Consider the following 20375-nt stretch of genomic DNA (forward strand, 5'->3'; position numbering starts at 1 on the left):
CAACACTTTTTTTTTTTCTTTCAGTTTTGAATATTAAATCTAGAGTTTTGATGCAATGCGTCGACACGTTTGTCATCTGAAGATTTATGGGGGTTTGGTTTCCATGCAGAGTTGATATTCCTTTGATCTAATAATCATCTTATCTTTGACTGGAAGTTTTAAAGATTGCTGTATGTCAATGTACTGCTTTAAAAGATATTCCCATTTTCAGAACGAGCAGAAGAGTCTTTCAGGAAGTATTTTTTTTTGGGGGGGAGGGGGGGAAGAAGAATTACAATGCTCATTAAACACATACAAAGGCTAATAAACAGATGAGTCACAAGGATAAATCACTATAAAACCAAGAAAAAATCATATACTTTACAAATAGTACAATAAAACTGAAATATAAGCCCTTTTACAACTGCATTGAGAAGGATTCAAAGCCGCCAAGGGCGTGCACTTTCCATGTTCATTGCTTTATCAGTTGGTTAAATCTGGGATTTGCATATCATGTTGCTTCTTAAAGATACTTCCTTCTGTCTGTACGTTGCATCCACTTTTGATGGTCACTGAGGTAAACGTAGTTTGAGGTGAACGCAGAAACTACGTTAAAGTTGGAACCTTAAACCTTTCTTGTTACTGCTTATATTATACGAGTGCAAAGTGTAAAGAATTAATCCAACCACACGGTCCAATGGATCATGCTCGGCTCGGTTTGGGTCTTGATTTCAAAATATGAAATATGCTGCTGCTGCCTGAATTTCTGAAGTCAACCCCAGATGGAGCTGAGCTTGGATTAGGCCGTGCCCTGGATCCAGAAAACCTGACCTATCTAACATATAGAAAGATGCGGTTCCAGTTGCAAAGATAAGGAAACTTGGACATCTCAAAATTTTACGTATAGCTCATGACAATAAAAAGAATTTGGCCATCCCATGATCATCTTATGCACAGTTCCTCAAAGCGGGAGGATTGCAGGTTTTGTGTTTCTTACTTCCTTACAATTCTTACCAGAGAACCAGCAATGCTTATGTAAACTAAGAAAAAAGGGAGAGAAAATACTCTTCTTCATCCCTTTGGACTACACAATATACAAATATATATACACAAATGTAACCTAATTTAGATCCTAAAATCATGCTAATCTAAATCAATCTACTACCTAATTAATATATGATACTATAATCATATGATACCTAATTAATATATGATACTATAATCATATAATACTATAATCAAATCTTTCCTAATATTTACAATAGCAAATATTTCCATAATATCATATCACATATCTTCAACAACTTGAAATGGAGAAAATAACAGCTTGTTAAAGGAAAAGAACGATGGAATGGAACTATGTATATTTATCAATTTCAATATTCTCAACAAAGAAATCAATTGTTCAAGAGGCGACAGGGTAACTCATTGCGACATACTCGAGACCTGTTTTTGATGCAATAAACAGCAGAAGTCAGTTAAGGTAGAATTTGACCGCCCTGGGCACACCATACCAAGAGTCTCACACTACTAACTTAATCTTAACTGTTAATCTGAACTCTGAAACACCAGACTCGCAATATAATCCTTGGAATAGTGCAGAAAGATATCAGGCAACTGCTATATTAATTTTTTGTCATGCTGCATCCTCCCTGGATCACCAGAACGAAAAATTTCTTGAAATCACGACTCCACATTTTCCCTGACCCGTAATGCAAGTCTATGCAAGGACTGCTCATCACAGGAAGCGTCCCTTTCCTTAATATTTGAAACAAAATCCATGGCTTCCTTGTACTTTTTTGCTTTACAATAACCATCTACTATTGTCTTGTATGTTAACTCATTTGGTCTGCAGTTATGCTGGATCATGTAGTCTATTAATTCATCTACTTGTGAGAACAGTCCTCGTCCAGCAAAGCCAGCAACAAACGTGTTGTACGTAACAATGCAGGGACGAATTCCCCTGGATGTCATTTCTGAGAAAACTCTGATTGCCTCCTGCATGAGACCTTGCCTGCAGAACCCCTTGATGACAGTATTATAGGAAACAAGATCAGGTTCTCCACCACTTCTTTGCAGTCCATTGAGGATTTCTTCAGCTTTCCAGCAATCACCTGCTCTAGCATACATATCCATCAAGCTATTGTAAGTAATGAGATCTGGCTGCAATCCACTCTCACAGATCAAGTGCAGCATCTCATGGGCACGATCCAACATTTTGTTCCTGGAAAAAACGGAAAGCATTGAGTTGAACATAACTAAGTCAGGATTATATCCATGGTTCTTGAATTCTTGGAATGCTCTCTCCATACCCATGAGAGACCTACACTTGAAATTTGCAAGAACAAGGGTCCTCAAAAGCATCCAACTGGGATAGATGCGGCCATCGTAGATATCTTTTGCAATCTTTTCTATGCCCCTCACATTGCCACCCTTTGAGTAGCAATTAAGCAACAAGGAGTGTGATGTTTCACTGGGCTTGAAGCCCTTATTCTTCATGTCCAAAATTATCTTTTCTGCTGCTCTCCAATCACCTCTACGGGCCAGAGCATTTAGAAGTGCATTATAAGTTGTAACACATGGCATAAAGCCTGCTTTCATCATCTCATCATACATCGTCGAAGCATCAACTCGTGAACCACATCGACCGTATGCACTAATTAAGGTATTGAATGTGTCTCTATCAGGCTCAAAGCCACAATTCTTCATCTCTTCGAAAACACGATTAACATATTTATGCATTCCTTTACTACCACACATGGCAAGCATTGTATTCCAAGTCACACGATTGGGGGCACAACCATTTATTTTCATATCACAGACAATTTCCATCATCTCCTCCAATCGTGACTTCTTCCCTAGCATCCCAAGGATAGCATTATAAGTGCACACATTAGGGACACAACCCGCTTTCTTCATATGTTTGAACCAAGTAAATGCCTTGTCCTCCTTCCCAGCTTTGCCATAGGCATCTATCACTGTAGTGTAAGTCACAGCATTTGGCATTATCCCCTTTTCCGTCATTGTACCAATTAAAGCAGCTGCTTCTTCATGGAATCCAGCCCTCACATATGTTGCCACAAGTTCATTGTAAGTTACCGAGTCTGGAAGACATTGATTTTCCTCCATCTCTTTCAAAACATTCAAAGCCTCCGGAAGAACCCCTGCCTTCCCAAACACTTGGAGAAGTGAATTGTAACTAACTGTTCCAGGAACAAATCCTCGTTTCTTCAGTTCATCGAAAAACCCCTTTGCTTCCTCCAACAACCCTTCACGGCCACATGCTGATATCACAGTGCTGCAAGTGAACTCATCAAACTGAAGCCCTTCGCTCCTCATTTCTTCAAGAAGGCCAACAATTTCATTCCAAGACCGGCCCTTTTTACCGTAAACATCCAACATCACATTGTAGGTAACTAAAGTTGGATATAAGCCCTTTTCTTTCATGTATCCAAACAATGCTATAGCCTTATCGTACTTTTCAGTACGAGAATATGCATGAAGAATTGTAGTACATGCTCGGACATCCAACAAATACTCCTCAACGGGAAGTAAATCAAACAGTTTTGAGGTGACCAAGTATTGAGACTCCCTCCCAAGAATCTTAACCATTAATTCAATAACTTGGTTGTCCAACTTGTCCTTAGTATCATTCATGACAAGCCATTCAAACAAAATTATAGCTTTTTCCCAATTGCCTAGAACATCTAAACCTTTCAACAAACTCATCAAATCAACTTCCAATAACTGAAACTTGACAGAATCAAGGTATTTACTCAAACTAGAAACGGGGTATTCAAGAATTGAATTAAGCATCAACTTACAGTCCAGGGGGAGAAAATCAAGGGCCCCATTACCACTGCCTGTCTGAAAAGCATGCTCTTCCCTGTATCTCTCAATTCTTGGGATAGCAATTGAATTGGCCAAACGGGTTTCTTCAAATTCTCCATTTTCTGAAGAAATGAGAGCTGAAGTGAAGTGGGTTCCATTGCTTTTGGCTGATTTGATGATAGGTGGCTTATTGTTGGAGATATGGAGAAGGTGTTGGAGGAGAGAATCAATAGGAAAAGAAGATGAACAAGCAGTCTTTGGTTGCTGCTGTTGCTGCGGCAGCAATTGTTGATGTAAAGGAGGAAGGAGAGTTGAAGTATTGAATTTCAAGCGTTGGTTAGGCGGTTGAATTGTTGGTTTTGTTTGTTGGATTGGAAATCCAGGCCTATTGGGAAAAAGGGTCCCTTCCATTGCAGAGAACTGGAAGGAAAAAGAGCTACGGACAGTGGAGACTAGGTGTGAGAAGGCTTTGTGAAATGAGAAGGGATGATGGTGGTGGGGTTATGGTTGCTTTGAAGTTTTTGAAGTGGTGGAAGAATGTCAGAGGACCTTGGTATTGTTATCTGTTTGACACCTTGACTTACTAATGCCATCTCCCCATTTCTTGTCTGCAGAAATTGAAACTCCAGCCAGAAATACTTGAGTAAGTTACTCTAGATTTTTATTTTTTATTTTTTGACAATTTATTATTCACACTCGTGATTCTTTTTAATTTTTTTAAATTTATTTGAGTTCTTTTAAACTCAAGCTCAATCTCGATTAAAATCTAACTTGAATTCAAGGTTGAACTCAAGTTTTACATTCAGAACTCCTCGAATTGGAATCTGATTCGATTAGGCAAAATTTGATTCAATTCGGCTTTTCTAGTTGCAAATGGACAATAGTTGGAAGAAATCAAGTACCTTTTTTTTTAAAGAAAAGTCAAGTATTATTGTTAATTTCAGGCAATTGATGCCACCAAATAATTATCCTTTTGAGCACTTTTTTTTAAAAAAATTTTGGACATATTTTTAGGTATACAGCATGTCCCACTGCCACTACAAGAAGCTCCGTAAAAGAGGTTTAATCGGCTCTGGAGATTCCATTCCGGAGCAAAGTGACTCATGCTTGTGCATTGTTTGATGTCCATTTAACAATCTGGGATTTTTCTGTCAGTATTGAATATTGATGAGAAACCAGCCCACGACTTGCAGCCTCGAATTAACGGTCCAAACACAGGCTCTTAATCTCTAATGATGTTAGAATATTTTTCCCCTTTGTTTGTTTGTCCAGCAAGAGTTGGGCTGGATCCTATGGGCGAACGGGACTGCTACGAGTAGTTCTGCTAGTGGATCAGCATTCGCGGCACAATCCTTCTATATGCTTCATGGCAAGATCCACATTTAGCAAGAAGCCCAATGTAATTTCCTTCTAATGTTGGTAGTTATAAAATTTTAATATTTATGTTGTCAAATCCAAGAAAACCGTCCAATAGCAACTTGCATCATCCAAGAGAAGCTCATTTCAGGTCATCAAAGCAGGGTCAAGGGTTCAAGGTTGCTCGTGCAACTGTTCCTAAAGGTTTTGTGCATTTTGCACACGGCGTAACTCTTTTTGCATATGGTATAACTTAGTTTTAACGTGTAATTCTAAAACAAAATTTTGTGAGTCCCACACATGTTAAAAACAAGGTACAAAAGAAGATCTGAACCGTATAATTTTTTTTAATCAAATCTTAGCCATGAACTGTCAGGACGGTTGCTTCCTCTTCCTCAACCGTTCCTGCCCCTCTTCCTCAAGGTGGGAGGTCAAAGGTTCAATCCTTGCTTCCCACCAGCCACTATGTGTGGCTTCCCCCTTCCCTTCCCTTTAGATTAAACTAAAATAGGTTATACAAATTGTTATCGTTGCTGGCAAAAAAAGAAAAAAAAAACAGGACAACAAACTAAAATCAATGACCCCAACCAAGGCTCTCGGCTTGGCTTCAGCATATGAGTTGGCTTTTCGGGGGGTTTTAGTATACCAATTGACCCAAAATTGATTTTAGATGAAAGGCCTCAAAACTCCAAAGTTACGTATGTACACATATATGCCTTAAATCCTTCAAAGTGATGGCAACAGTTTTGGAATCTTGACCAATTCGTAGATAAGGATCCTTTCCTTGTATACATTAATACATACCTCCTTCCATTGGTCAAGGAGTCCTTTGAAGCAAAACACGCAACAACCAAGTTCATTGTCCCAGTTGATCAATAACCATCATCTTTATCGTTAAGTACTATGAAAGAAAAGACCCGTATCTACCTTTTTCCTTTTTCCTTTCTTTCTATCAACTACTTAAGACAATTTCCAATTTCTGAACTAAAACGAACTAGATGACATCCAACTTCCAATAGCTCGGCCAACCTCTCAAGTCTGTATAAATTTGTTCCTTTATTGCAAGTTTTTTACTTTCTGGTTGAGCGTGTCGGTGGCAGCTCTCGTCGGCTTTGTTTATCAGAGACAGATTTACATTCTTGTTCTTTCTTTTTCTCAATGGGCAAAGAATCGGCTCCTCTGGGGAGACTCTTTATCCCTTTTATGGTCGCTATCGCTAATCAAAATTTATTGATGAAGTTATTTAAGTTCACAAAACGTTGCTATTTATGTAATTAGTTTGGTAAAAGAAGATCATGCACCTATGGTCTAGTGAACTGGTGAGGCTCTGCCAGAAGGTAGTTATGGCAGCCATATTTGGAGCTAATTTTCAATCTTGCCCAGCCTGAAGAAGCAAATGAACTGCTTCCCTGCTAACTCAAGTACATCCAACTTAGCGTGAAAAATTGAATGTCTAATATATCCCTATTCTTGAAAATTTATAGCAACTCCATCTAGAAATTTAAAGTTTTACTTTTGGCTAGATGTGAATGTGATTTTGCTGCATACATATGTAGCCGCATTTCATAACAAGTGTGTACGTTAGAAGTTGGACCACTGCCAAATCTAGTTTCTTTCGAATGTGTGTTTTTTTGGTAGTAATCTAAAATTATCGTGTAGTTGTTTTAGAACAAAAAAAAATATTAGTATTCGTGTATAATACTTTTTTTGTCCCTTTTCTCATCACCCGTCGTCCATCACTATACCTACCTCCACCATGGGTATATATTTAATTTTTTGTACTTTTTTTAAAAATTTTAAATATTCTAGAGTATAAATGCAGATAGTATTTTAGATGAATTTTATTTAAAATAAATATGGAAAAAACCAGCTATCCAAATTTCGACAAATATTTTTATACAAAGACATTTTTCCGCAGCGGAATCACACACACAATTAGATTAGAAACACTCGGAAGTTACGCCCGTTAAACCTAAGCAGACCCCACAGAGAACCCACGTCCAGCCAATTGGTGACAGGACGAGACCTCCGTGGAACTTAAGTCCAGGTTGAAGAACCCACACACAAGCAATGTGGGACAAAGGCTATCAGTCCTCCTTTACCATTTTTCCCCGCTTTCTGGGGCTTTTTGGGTGTGCGGGGAAGCAAGGTTGGAGCTACTCCTTGTATGGTGGTTTAACTTTAATATGGATGGTTATATAGTGGAGAGTGTACGGCTGTCTCCAGGAAGAGTAAAGCAAGGGTTTGGAAGGATGTGGTGTAGAATTGGCCACCGCATAAGCATTAATGGGGAGGGCCAGACGATGCTGTGTCTTTGAAGTACAATAGTATCGGTTTCTTTCCGGTTAGAGAGTGAGGGAGGTGTCATCCATGGGACCCGTGAATGCTTAGTGGTCTGTTGAGGTGGCAACAGATAATTTAAATAATTCAAATGAATCAGCACGAAGGACTGTTTTGCAAACTAAAGTACAAATACCGTTGGACTCGAACAAATTGCTTTGGAGGACAATGGGTAGGGACATTTGTGCAAGGTTTGCGTCTAGCGGGAAATAAAAAATGCACAGTAGCTGGCCATGTTTGTCAGTAAGTCATTTAAAAACTGAATGCATCTCCAGGCTCCAAGTCTTAAACTGTACCTTTGCCGCTGCGAAAAGGGGAAGAAATAGCTTAGCAGCTTGGCGGGGAGCTGTGGAGAATTAAGTCCAGAACGGATTCGAAGAAGATAGAGTGGGAAACGGAATTAGCACTGGTGTCGACGGCGTGCAAGGTAATATGATATTGTAATAGGAAATTGTAAGGAGATTGGCATAGGTCAATCGTGGCGAAAATGATTGTATATGACGGTCAAGATCGGAGTATAATAACTATGGAATGTTAGATGGGTAATAAGCGTTAGTGTCAAAAATTCGTATTTGTAGTAAAATCGGGATATGGGAAACAGTTTTATTAGGGGGAAATTGCAGGCCATCTGTTTATAGTTGGCATGTGTGTAGAAATCATTAGTGTAGCCAATCAATGTGGGATGTAAATGAAATTCATTGCATAATGAAGAGGAAAATAAATGGGGCATAAACTAAATTAGACAGAAATTTAATGTAGTGGTACATATGTGGAGAGGAGTTATGAACATGCGAATAAAGGGGAAAAATTGTATGTTATGATTTAAATTGTGAAAAAGGGCAATAAATGAAAGAGAAGGAAAAAATATCAGTTGAATAGGTAAAGGCAATTGAGATAGAAAGTGAGTGGGTAAATTTTGGACAACAAAGGATGGGCTAGTCAATGCAATACTTAGTGTGAATGGCAGGTGAGGATAATGAAAACATATGGACAAAGATACAGACATAGGAAACAGACTTATGAGTGGTATGATGGTGGGTTTTAAAGGCATTGTTTGGGCGGCTGCCATTTGAAGTCAAGGGTAATTCGTAAAATACCAACATCGGAGAGCAAAGAGGTGTAAAAGTTATAAAAGTACTTCATTCCTTTTTTTGTGTTGCAGTTAGTTTTACTTTTGATTAAAACAAAAAATTCAGACGTTATGTATATATGTTTGAGTTGTCTTGTAGCTTAACGAATGAGATTATTGAATAAATGGTGCGAAATTATGACACTGTAATTGTAATTGTTTAGGAATAGAATGGAAAGTTGGGAAGATGAGATTGGCAGAAGGCATCTTGTTGAGCTTGACGAGGAGATGGACGAGGAATCAGATGATTGTGAGTATGTAAACCCAAGTAGAATAGAGGCAGAAGATGATGTGGAAGAAGAACCCAATAAAGAAGGGAACGATGAAGAAGTGTATGAGGTTGTTCATAACATGAGCCACTATGATGTGATGACAATGCAGTTTGAAACTGTCAAAGATGCAGAGTGTTTCTATTTGAACTACGGCAAAGCGATCGGGTTTGGGATTAGAAGGGGTTACAAGAAAAAACATCCAGACGGCTATGTAAGATACAGGGCCTGGTTGTGCAACCGTGAGGGCAAGAGAGATGACAAGCATATTGAGCGGCAGGATCGACAGAGAGAGCCAAAGGCTATGACTCGGGTAAACTGCAAAGCATGTTTAAAGATCAGGTATGATTTGAAAATAAAGAAATATGTCGTGTCAGGATTCATAAGTGAGCATACGCATAGACTTGCAAGCCCTGAGAGTGTCGCTTTCATGAGATCCCATCGTCGTGTCTCTGATGGTGCTTATGCCCAGGCCCACACACTGAGAAGGATTGGTGTGGGTGCAAGTCAAATAGTTAAGCTGTTTGCATTGCAAGCTGGTAGGTATGGGAACATAGGATTTACGCCTAAAGACCTTTACAATAAGCTACATAGCAAGCGGATGGAGGAGATTGCCGGAGGTGATGCTGAAGCTGCACTTGCATACATGGCAGGTAAGAATGACGGTGACCTGAATTTTTATTTCAAATATCAGTTGAATGACGAAGGTCGGTTGATTAGGCTATTCTGGGCTGATTCACGTAGTCGTGATGACTACCGGTGCTTTGGCGATGTGTTAGTTTTTGATAGCACGTATAATACAAATGGATACGACTTTCCACTTGTGGTTTTCTGTGGAGTGAACAATCACTATTCGACGTGCATTTTTGGATGTGCTTTACTGGTTGGAGAGGGAGACGATGCCTATGAATGGGCTATAACGACATTTTTAGAGGGTATGAATGACAAGAAACCATGCTCCGTTGTAACTGATGGGGATAAATCAATGAGAAAGGCAATTCAAAAGTTGCTGCCTAACGCCCGACATAGGTTGTGTAGTTGGCACTTGGAGTGTAATGCTAACACAAACGTTAAGGACAAGGCATTTCTTGATGCATTTAAAGGATGCATGTTCATGAATTGCACGCCTGACCAGTTCGAGTTGAAATGGATAGAGATGGTGAAAAAATTCGACTTGACCTCCAATGCTTGGGTTCAGAAAATGCATCGAAGAAAAGAATTGTGGGCAATGGCATACCTGCGGGGCAGTTTCTTTGCTGGGATGCGGAGCACCCAAAGGTGTGAAAAAATGAACCATGTATTGAAGATGTATTTGACACCAAAATTGAAATTGTATGAGCACATTCGATCATTCGAAATTTCCATTGCGTGGCTGAGACATGAGGAGAGTAGAAATAGAAGTGAAACAGAGCACACAGATTTACTTCCAGCAACGAAAATGCACTCCCTTGAGAGGCATGCAGCTGAATTATACACGAGAAAGACATTTTTAATGGTTAGGGAAGAAATGAAAATGCAAGGCATGTACTGTAGGTATAATGGGATTGACGATGGGGTCCAATGTATCCATTTTCTTGAACACTCTTACTTGAAGATTGAGTATAGAGTTCAATACAACAGGTTTACCGGGGAGATGAGATGCTCATGCTTGAAAATGGAAACCCAGGGCCTACCATGTTGTCATATGTTTCGAATAATGCTGTTTGAACACTTGGATAAGATTCCAGAAAATTGTATATTAAAGAGATGGACCCGTAAGGCGAAGGAGTGTTTGATGTTAGAGGATGATACTTCAAATGGTAGCATAAGGTTGACTGAGATGGCCAGGTACGCGAAACTTATTTCTGGATGCAATAACTTGTGCTTTCATGCGGCAAAAACATTGGAGGGATTCCGACGCGTAGAGGATATGATTACAACTGAGACAGTCCACGTGAAAGAAGTGCAATTGAGAGCTGAAAAACTTCCCATTCAATCGATGACTCCCACTGTGTCAAAAAAATTTGGAGTCCTTGACCCACCTTCTGATAGGCAGGCAAGAGGTGCAGTAGCAAAGGGAAAACGCAGACAGCAGGAGCATAGGATGTGCGGCAACTGCAGGTTATATCTATTGCCATGACTGAGATGATTGAAGTATGAGGGGTATAAGTTGTTATGGATGCTTGATGATTTTTAGGGATTTTTTATAGTATTGCGTTACTTATGAAGTTTCATCTAACCCAAATGTAACAGTTATTTGGAATTGCATGAATCAGGGCAAGGGATGGACACAATAGGAGGTCATGCAAGATGCCAAGGCAGCCGGCAGTCTTGCACCCAACAGAGCCTTTTCTTCAAGCAGGACTTAACAGCGATGAAGATGGTAATCATGGGTCACAATTTAGATCTGAAGAGGCGCTGAATCTTAGCTCACATAGGTGCGAACAGCAAGCACACAGATTGACGATGATGACTGCTGGATGGCCTAACCAAAATAATGTATAACTCTAACCCTTGTCATGTAACATAGGTTGCACTCATTATTGATTTAAATCTTTTTTTTTTCAAGAATGGATGGGGCACCGCACCCAGCAGCAGCGTGGGGATCATCAGAAAACAGGAAAGCAGTAGTCTTTGTAGTACTCAAGTATGTGTTGATAAGTACCCAATTGTACCAAATGATTTTAATTTTTTTTACAACAGCAAAACTGACTTGGGGGCACTTCACGATGGACATTCCAGGAATGGCATGGATCCTCAAGCTCATATGGACGTGACCCATTGGTGGGAATGGACTTCGATGTAGCCGAATGGTGATCTGGTTCAACTATTACTATATTAAGCTAAGGGTTTAGTTGGGTTCGATATAGTCATAGTAGGAGTTTGTTTTGTTTGATGCTTTGGCGGCAATCGATTAGGAGTGGCGGGAGTTGTACTTGAAACCTAACTCCTTAGTGATTGTGTCATGTGGTTTCATGGAAACATTAGATTTAGCCAGAGGTATGAAAGGCAGATGTTGAAATTGCTTAAAAATTCATCCCATGACTTTAGGATGGAGTTATCCATAAATATGTGCATTTGTCTTGTTTTTTTTTTCTTTTCTTGGTTTGGAAAAACAAGTTTACCAATTGCTGAAGTGTAATCGTAAATAGTAGGACTAGACTTTGAACTAGTAGTAGGACACAGCCGAAGTGATGACCAGCCAAATGCATGCATGATTACGATGTGCTGCCGAACGTAACATCTTGATCTCCAATTTATTGGCATTTCACATATAATGAATTTAGGGATAATTTCAGAAACCTCCCCTGAGGTTTCTGACAATTTCACTGACCTCCCCTGAGGTTTCCACAATTACACTAACCTCCCTTGAGGTTTCTGATTTTGTAACAAAATCAGCCCATGACCACTAAAGTAAACATAAAAAAGTTTTTTCAGGAAAGAGAGGAAATTTTGTTCCCATAAATGCCCTTAAGGTAGGTGTACAAGTTATATTAGTGAATTAATGAAAACTAATAAAAATCAGAAATAAATAAGAAAAAGTGAGGGGATGGGTATGGGAATCATAAAATTTTACTTATGGATATAAACAATTGGGTAACGCAACCGACCCAATTAACCCATCTACCACCACTCAGGTCATTTCACAAATACATTCATCAGACAAAGCTTTCCTCTTGTCACAAAAATTCAAAGCAATGTGGTACATGTTCACAAGCAAGCAGGTTTAAATCCCGCCTGCATAATAACGTTGAAACCCGCAAGCAGGATTCTGTGTTTTTTCTATTTCAAGGTTAGCTCGCATGCGGGTTAATGTTATATTTGAGCGCGAGAAGAAAAAATTGGTAATTAGGTTCTTTGGGCATTATAACTAAATATTTAAATTAATGGCAGTTTTATTACTCCAATATTATTGTATTATCATTATTATGATTATTGTATTATTTCTTATGCAAATATAACATTTAATTATTTAAATTTGATTTTATTTTTACAATTTATAAAATTTTTATCACTTATATAATATTTTTAAAACCCTAATACATCTAAATTTGATTTTATTTTTCAAATTTATAAGATTTTTATTTAAAAAAATGGGATACGGATAAGATATCCGGTTGGTTCGATATGCATAGGTGCATATGAGAATATCCGAATACTCTTTAAACCCGCATGCGGGTTTAAGGAAATTATGGCAACTCTCTGACACACTAGTTACCCGTCCAACTTGTGTGTATTAAAATATATTTAAATATTATATTTCATATTTTTGTTATTTAGAGTTTAACAAAACATTAATATTGGGTAGATTTGAGGGATATGCATAATTTTGCATATTTGTAGGAATATTAGAAAATGGAATATAATTTTGCATAATTTTGCATAATTGAGGGATATGCATAATCTGCAATATTTCCTTAATCCCTCAAATCTACCCAATATTAATGTTTTGTTAAACTCTAAATAACAAAAATATGAAATATAATATTTAAATATATTTTAATACACACAAGTTGGACGGGTAACTAGTGTGTCAGAGAGTTGCCATAATTTCCTTAAACCCGCATGCGGGTTTAAAGAGTATTCGGATATTCTCATATGCACCTATGCATATCGAACCAACCGGATATCTTATCCGTATCCCATTTTTTTAAATAAAAATCTTATAAATTTGAAAAATAAAATCAAATTTAGATGTATTAGGGTTTTAAAAATATTATATAAGTGATAAAAATTTTATAAATTGTAAAAATAAAATCAAATTTAAATAATTAAATGTTATATTTGCATAAGAAATAATACAATAATCATAATAATGATAATACAATAATATTGGTGTAATAAAACTGACATTAATTTAAATATTTACTTATAATGCCCAAAGAACCTAATTACCAATTTTTTCTTCTCGCGCTCAAATATAACATTAACCCGCATGCGAGCTAACCTTGAAATAGAAAAAACACAGAATCCTGCTTGCGGGTTTCAACGTTATTATGCAGGCGGGATTTAAACCTGCTTGCTTGTGAACATGTACCACATTGCTTTGAATTTTTGTGACAAGAGGAAAGCTTTGTCTGATGAATGTATTTGTGAAATGACCTGAGTGGTGGTAGATGGGTTAATTGGGTCGGTTGCGTTACCCAATTGTTCGAAATTGATTTTATTAGAAATTACAGTGGTAAATTAGTAAATTGAAATTAAGATTCGGGTCTTTTGTGGGTCTTTTGTGGCATTTTTTTGAGTGAGGTTTTGCAGAGGTTTGGTGCTTGGGACGAGTATGAGAGAAATGCTTGGGACGATTGCTCAGACTACTCAGATTGCCGCAATATATAAGTATAGAGCACTAGCTTGATGGTTATCTGCTCTTCAAAGTATGTGTTGGAACAACTAGGCGTCTGCTTGCTGATTGTATGATGCATTGTTTGTCTTATGAACTATACATTTCTAGTTAAGTCCAGTACCGCCTGTATGTTTGTCTTGTAATTAAAAAAAAGTGAATAAATTGAACGAGAGTTTGCTAAACATGTTGATCAGGTGCTTGCAAAAAAAATGTATTTTGAACGTTAATATATATTAATAAATGCGTTCATTTCGCACCAACAGAGTTAATATCCCTATCTGTGCACAATCTATTTTCCACTTACAATTCCCAAAACTCTAAATTGCAATTGGTCAGCACATTATGTTTGATGGTCCATTTTTTGACCTCATAAATATCAGTCGTCTCTCAACATATGCATTCATTGGGACAATAAGCTAGTTAATATTTGGCCCATGGCTACTCCAAACAGATACAAGATAGTCCGACAAAAAATAACATGCTTGCTAAAAGTCCTTCAAGAGTCTCCCCATGCGCCTTCATCTCAAAACCACCCCAAGAAGGAAAAAAAATCCCCAAAATTCATCCTTTCCTGTTCCAACATGACAAACCCCATAAACAAAAACCCAAAAAGTCTAGACACATCGATTCATTCCACATCAAGTGAACTGGATGTGTTCCAGCCCTGGTACCCCCATTACAACGGTGTTTCTCACGGTATTTTCTGTTGAAACAAATAGCTCCACGGCAAGACGCATCCGATCTGTCTGCGAATTGAACTGGAAAAAGGAAGAGGAAGAAGTCAGCCAAGGACTGACACAGACAGGTACAATAGTAGCATGGGAAGACTGCCAAACCTGAAAAAAAATGCCTTCCTGCATCTCCTGGATATTTTCCATATATTTCATGACATACATACCACAATCAAAACTGTACTATAGCAAAACGAATTAGTAAACATTGGTAAAATATCATAGAGGGTGTATTTGTTACGCCCTTATATTGTGTAGATTTAAGAATGCAGAAGTGAATGAAATGAGAGACTAAACTGGTCATGTTGCTTGGGGCACCAACTAGGCGTCTGAAAAGCAAAGTTAGTGATGTCTATGGTGTATGCACTTCCAAACCCATGCACTAAGGCACTGTGAATCCTTCGGCGCTGTGAGGTGAACATTCTAAAATAGTCAGAGCGTAGAGAGTAAATTTGGACAGATGGTTACTTGTGGCAGTGCATAGCCTTACCACACAGTTTGCTAATGCCTCCCTGCTAGCGGTGGCATATTCAGCTGGTTTGGAGTCATAGATGAAGCATTTCTTGCATTCAAAGTCAATGATGAACAGGTACCAATGCTCCCCATGATAATTCAGGGGCACACATATCTACAGTGTAGCAATAACACATGAGTACACTTCCTAAATATGAAATTGCAACGTCGGTATGTAAGAAATAGAAAATAAACATACACATACAACCTACCTGCTCACATTTTTTTATGTCCCCTCCAAAACTTGCTTCCGTCAAGTAGTCAGAATATAGTCTGTGAGCAGAGAGGTTCCTCTGTAGAACAAGTTGCTGCACAATATCCAAACAGGGCGTTGATATCATTCATTGACTCCAAAAAAATGGCCTACCAAGTGCAAAAGCAACATTAATCCTACCTGAACAATGGCTGGAAGGTACCAAATGGTTGCAGCTGTACTTAATCCCAGGATTCTTCTTCTTCGTAGTGTCAGAAAAGCAGAGTAGCAATCTATAACCTAATGAAAAACAATTGAAATTTAGGCGAGGTTTGGTTATTTAATACACGTAGCGACGCCGGCCTCTAGTACAGTACCTCAGTGTCCAACCAAATGCCGGGGCGCAGTCGGAGAATGTTACTGCGGCATGCAGTGTGTCCAAGCAATCTAACGAGAGTTGTACTGTAACAAAGCAGGTAGCAAATATTAAACGGAAATCCTGATTAATAAAATTGTACACTCACAGTGACGTGCACTGACTTGGAAGGCAATTGGTCGTCAAAAAGAAAGTTAACGATCCTGCCAAATAGGTGCACCGGCAAGGAGTCGCATTGCATACGTTTTACATACTGCACACAAGTGGGATCAATGAACGAGCATTACAACTATGGTTAATGAAACAGTATACATACGTGAACATAATATAAACTACCACCACTTACTGCGATGAGCACAGGGGATATATCTCCATTACGGAGATCAGGAGATGTAAACAAGCGCTGCCGTACCTACAAAAGGGAGCCATGGTCACATTTATACACCTGGAGTGCACAGATGAACTTAAAACAATGAGAGCTTGAAGGGGAAAAATTTGAAACTAAGTAAAAATACTGTTTGATTTTTCAGATTGCCGCAACCATTCGCAGCAACCTGCTTCCTCTCGCGAGTACAACTCTTCTTCGCATGTTTTCGAACAGGTGCTAGTGATTTGTTGTGAACCCCAGAAGGTCTACCACGTCCTTGTCTGAAAACAATAAGGTTGCGTGGGCCTGTTGATCCAGTTTCTGACTCATATTTTGGTGAAGTATCACGACCACCACAGGTGTATCTAAATTGATCTGCCACTGGTCGAATAGGTGGAGATACCCTCCTCGGCTGTCTCATGCAAGCAGAGATGTCTTTAGGAGGTGAGGTAACGTCATTGGATGTACTTTTTTCCCCATCATATGCACCAACTGATTGGGTATATCGGGCAGTAGGTGAATGGTTGTTCAGGTGGTTTTCAACATGCATGCGGTTAAGAATATTCACCCCCTGAGGACTGGCCAAATACGTTGCCAAGGCAATACTCATTGTCTGTTTCGTGGCATTACCCAAGCCGTAGCCGCTGTCTTCTTCATCTACTAGTTTGTGGCATGCCCAAGCTCGTTTGTCGGTGCTTGGTTTCGTACTAGATTCAGGCACCATTGCACGTTTTAGCATTTCAAATACATGCGCCATGGAACGCATGGCACCATTAACTTGCCTCAATGACTGCTGCATCTCCGTATTCCGATCCTCTACTTCAGACATCCTCCTATACAAGGATTCAGCATCTGATGCACAGATTCCATTCAGTCTGTCGTATCCATTACCATGGACAACTACATTGACCTACGAAACATAATAACGAGTGGGAAGGACACAATCAACCAACTTGACATGTATTATAAACCATTACATACTCCTTATACAACAAATTCTTAAATTCCAACCTTGGCTCCAGCAAACAGTCCGCTTCTCTTTAAGGCAAACACACGTTCTTCGACTTTTGCATGATCCCACCATCCTAATCGTGGGAAAAATCGGTCGTTAAGTGGTTGGTACCGCTCATGGGAGAGATTGAAGTTGTCCAAGTACAACAGCTACTTGCAACCATTGGAAGAGCAGGATGGATGAAATCAAACTACTACTAAGATGGATAAAAAAAAAATTATCAACATGTATTATATATTAATAATTCACTGACCATCAGTAATACAACGCAACCATAGACCTCTGGGGCACTCTTCTTCTTAGCTTCGGCAATACCGTTGCTCAACTCATCCACCACTAGTGTCGCCCAGTTCACCTTGCCAGCTGTTTGAATATTGTACATAAAAGGAATTAATGCCCTCCTATGTGCCCAATAGGGGGATGGAGCCAGAAGCTTCCCCAAGACAAAGAGTATGAACTTCACTCTGAAGGCTGATCCATGGCTGACTAAGGTTTTTAGCTCCTTTTTAATGCTTGACAGAACCACTACCCCATCTTTAACTGGGATTTCAAGTAGAGCTTCCAAGTCTTCATCGACGGCTAGGTCTAGCCCCACTAAACTTACATCCACTCCAGTACAGCTCACGCCTATAACTCTTTCAACATCAGTAGGTGTGACCTTCATCTTGACACCGTGGACATCAAGCGTCCGCGTTTGGCAATTGAAATTGTTTACAATCCATGTTAGGAATTCATCATCGATCCTGAATCCTTTAATGTCAAGCAAGCCACCCAAGCCTAGTTCACGCACAACATTTTGTTGGCCTATAGTGAGAGCGTCAACAACCTCCTTCACCAGCTCAGTTGAGGATCGAGTCTTGTATACTACCTACATTAATATATCATTCATTAAAATATCCGTGATATTGGAATGAATGGTATGAGCAACACTTACAATATGGCTCATTGCAGTCTGGCCCTTGCCATCATTAGGGCGAGACTCGTTTGGCTTACTTACTGCTGTATTAGTTTCGCTGGGAGTGAATGTGGAAGAGATGGATATGGGGTTATCCCATCCCCTGGCTTTTTCCCTATGCTCGTTCGTGTCCATTCCAGCAGAATTCTTGGCAACCATTGGGTGTCTCCGCTCCGGGAACTCCTCACGCACGCCTCCATAACCAGATATCACACTCACTTCTCTGCTCCAACCAACCTCTTGCTTACAATTTGAAGACAGCACCTTGACTATGTTGGAGTAGCTATCCGTGCCACATGTCCTCTGTCCACCGTATGGATTTTTCCCTTTCTTTTTCAATGGATCCCTGTGTTGAAGAATTAAATGTATAGCTACTGCCAAGAAGGATAATGTAATGCGGGAACCCTTGGTCTTGTGTGGGGTACACAATTGATTTTATTAAATCAATAATATGTGGGCCATTCCAGTTAAATTACTGGTTACTAAGTTCATTTTTTACAACGAACACAACATATTTGTCTTCTGCGCATTAATTATCTATATTAATTATACACGAACCAATGCTTGGTTCCAAAATGCCACTATCTAATTTTGTTAACATAATCTCATAATGGGAGTGTAATTAATACCATTGTAATTGGTTCATCCTTGCCCTCACCAAATAAACAATTACTTGTTCCCCTTAGCCTATGAAATGCATCCAAACCATCTGTTTCATGCATACAGAACAAAGCTGGTAATCAATATGTGGTCCCTCACGGAAACATGCATATTCCATGAAACTTTAATGCAACCCAACTCACTCTGGACCGTGGATACATACACGTACACGTTATGCCAATCGAAACCTTTAACATTAATTTTTTTATAAACCTTCACGAAGGTCCTATTAGCTACGAACTTAACTTTTGTTCTCATATTTTTTAATGCACACACAACATAAAGGAAAAACATAGTAGACAGTGGTTTGTCATGGATGTGGGAAGCATCCGAAAAAGGGTGTCGTTGGACTACATAAGGGGAGACATACATCTTCTGTAGAATCCTCAGATTCCTTTGCCGAGCAGGTCCTTGGCTTCCTTTGGGACGCCTTCGTGCCTTCTTGCTGGGTTGCACTCCTCTACAAGTTTTGCAATATCCTACTTTTGTACTTTTAGCTTTATCCCGGATGTAACACACTTACTTCTTTAAATCTGTGCTTTGATGAATGAGCCTTTTGGCGCCCAATAATTTCCCGCCCATTAAAGTTTCCCTCCAATCAATTCTGTGTCTTCTTTTTTTCCCGCCTTTAAAGCTCCTACCGACGCATTGCTGCCTTATTTATGGGTTGCACTACTCTACAAGTTTTTTACGATTCTACCTTTTCCTTTCCGAGTTTACACTATAGCCTGCAACCTATATGATGATAATCGTTTTTGGCTGAAGTCCAACTTAATTATTTATTAACGGTGCGCTTCGGTGAATAAGCCTTTCAGCGCCCAATATTTTCCCGCCCAGTTTCCTTTCCCTCCAATCAATTCCGTGTCTTCTTTCTTTCCCGCCTATATTTTTTAACTATTTATCACTCAACTGTTACTTTCCTCTTATGTACTTCAACAAGTGCAAACTAGTTGAGTCAACTCTACCTTCGATATATTCAATGTGAAACTCAACATAATTTTACGAAACTAGACCCTTGTCAAAATGGTAAGTTAGATTCAATTTTGAATCTACCTCGACCTTAAAACATTAAAAACTAATTTTCAACAAAGACATAAATAAAGTCATAATTTTTAATAAATAATAAAATACCAGCTCTCTTTCTATATATTAATATTTATTTATTTATATATATAATATTTTTTTTTCAATTTTATTTTATAATATGTATATTAATATATATTTGATATACATATAAATATAAATATAATTTATAAATATAATATGTATATTAATATATATTTGATATACATATAAATAAATATAATTTATAAATATAATATGTATATTCATATATTCATA

The 20375-nt window shown here is 38.6% G+C and overlaps 2 protein-coding genes across 2 annotated transcripts; one reads left to right on the forward strand and one right to left on the reverse strand.

The window, feature by feature from the left end:
* Positions 1 to 1326: 1326 nt before the first annotated feature.
* Positions 1327 to 4421, reverse strand: LOC113697609 (uncharacterized). The gene has a single exon (XM_027217292.2). The coding sequence runs from the start codon at positions 4219 to 4221 to the stop codon at positions 1663 to 1665; it is 2559 nt and encodes an 852-aa protein (XP_027073093.1). The 5' UTR covers positions 4222 to 4421; the 3' UTR covers positions 1327 to 1662.
* Positions 4422 to 8806: 4385 nt separating this feature from the next.
* LOC113696336 (protein FAR1-RELATED SEQUENCE 5-like) lies at positions 8807 to 11700 on the forward strand. Its single transcript, XM_027215763.1, has 4 exons — positions 8807 to 11004; positions 11137 to 11266; positions 11453 to 11530; positions 11626 to 11700. The coding sequence occupies exons 1-4, from the start codon at positions 8807 to 8809 to the stop codon at positions 11698 to 11700; spliced, it is 2481 nt and encodes an 826-aa protein (XP_027071564.1).
* The last annotated feature ends 8675 nt before the right edge of the window (positions 11701 to 20375 follow it).

This window comes from Coffea arabica, chromosome 6e (genome assembly GCF_036785885.1).
Source record: "Coffea arabica cultivar ET-39 chromosome 6e, Coffea Arabica ET-39 HiFi, whole genome shotgun sequence".
NCBI classification, from domain to species: domain Eukaryota; kingdom Viridiplantae; phylum Streptophyta; class Magnoliopsida; order Gentianales; family Rubiaceae; genus Coffea; species Coffea arabica.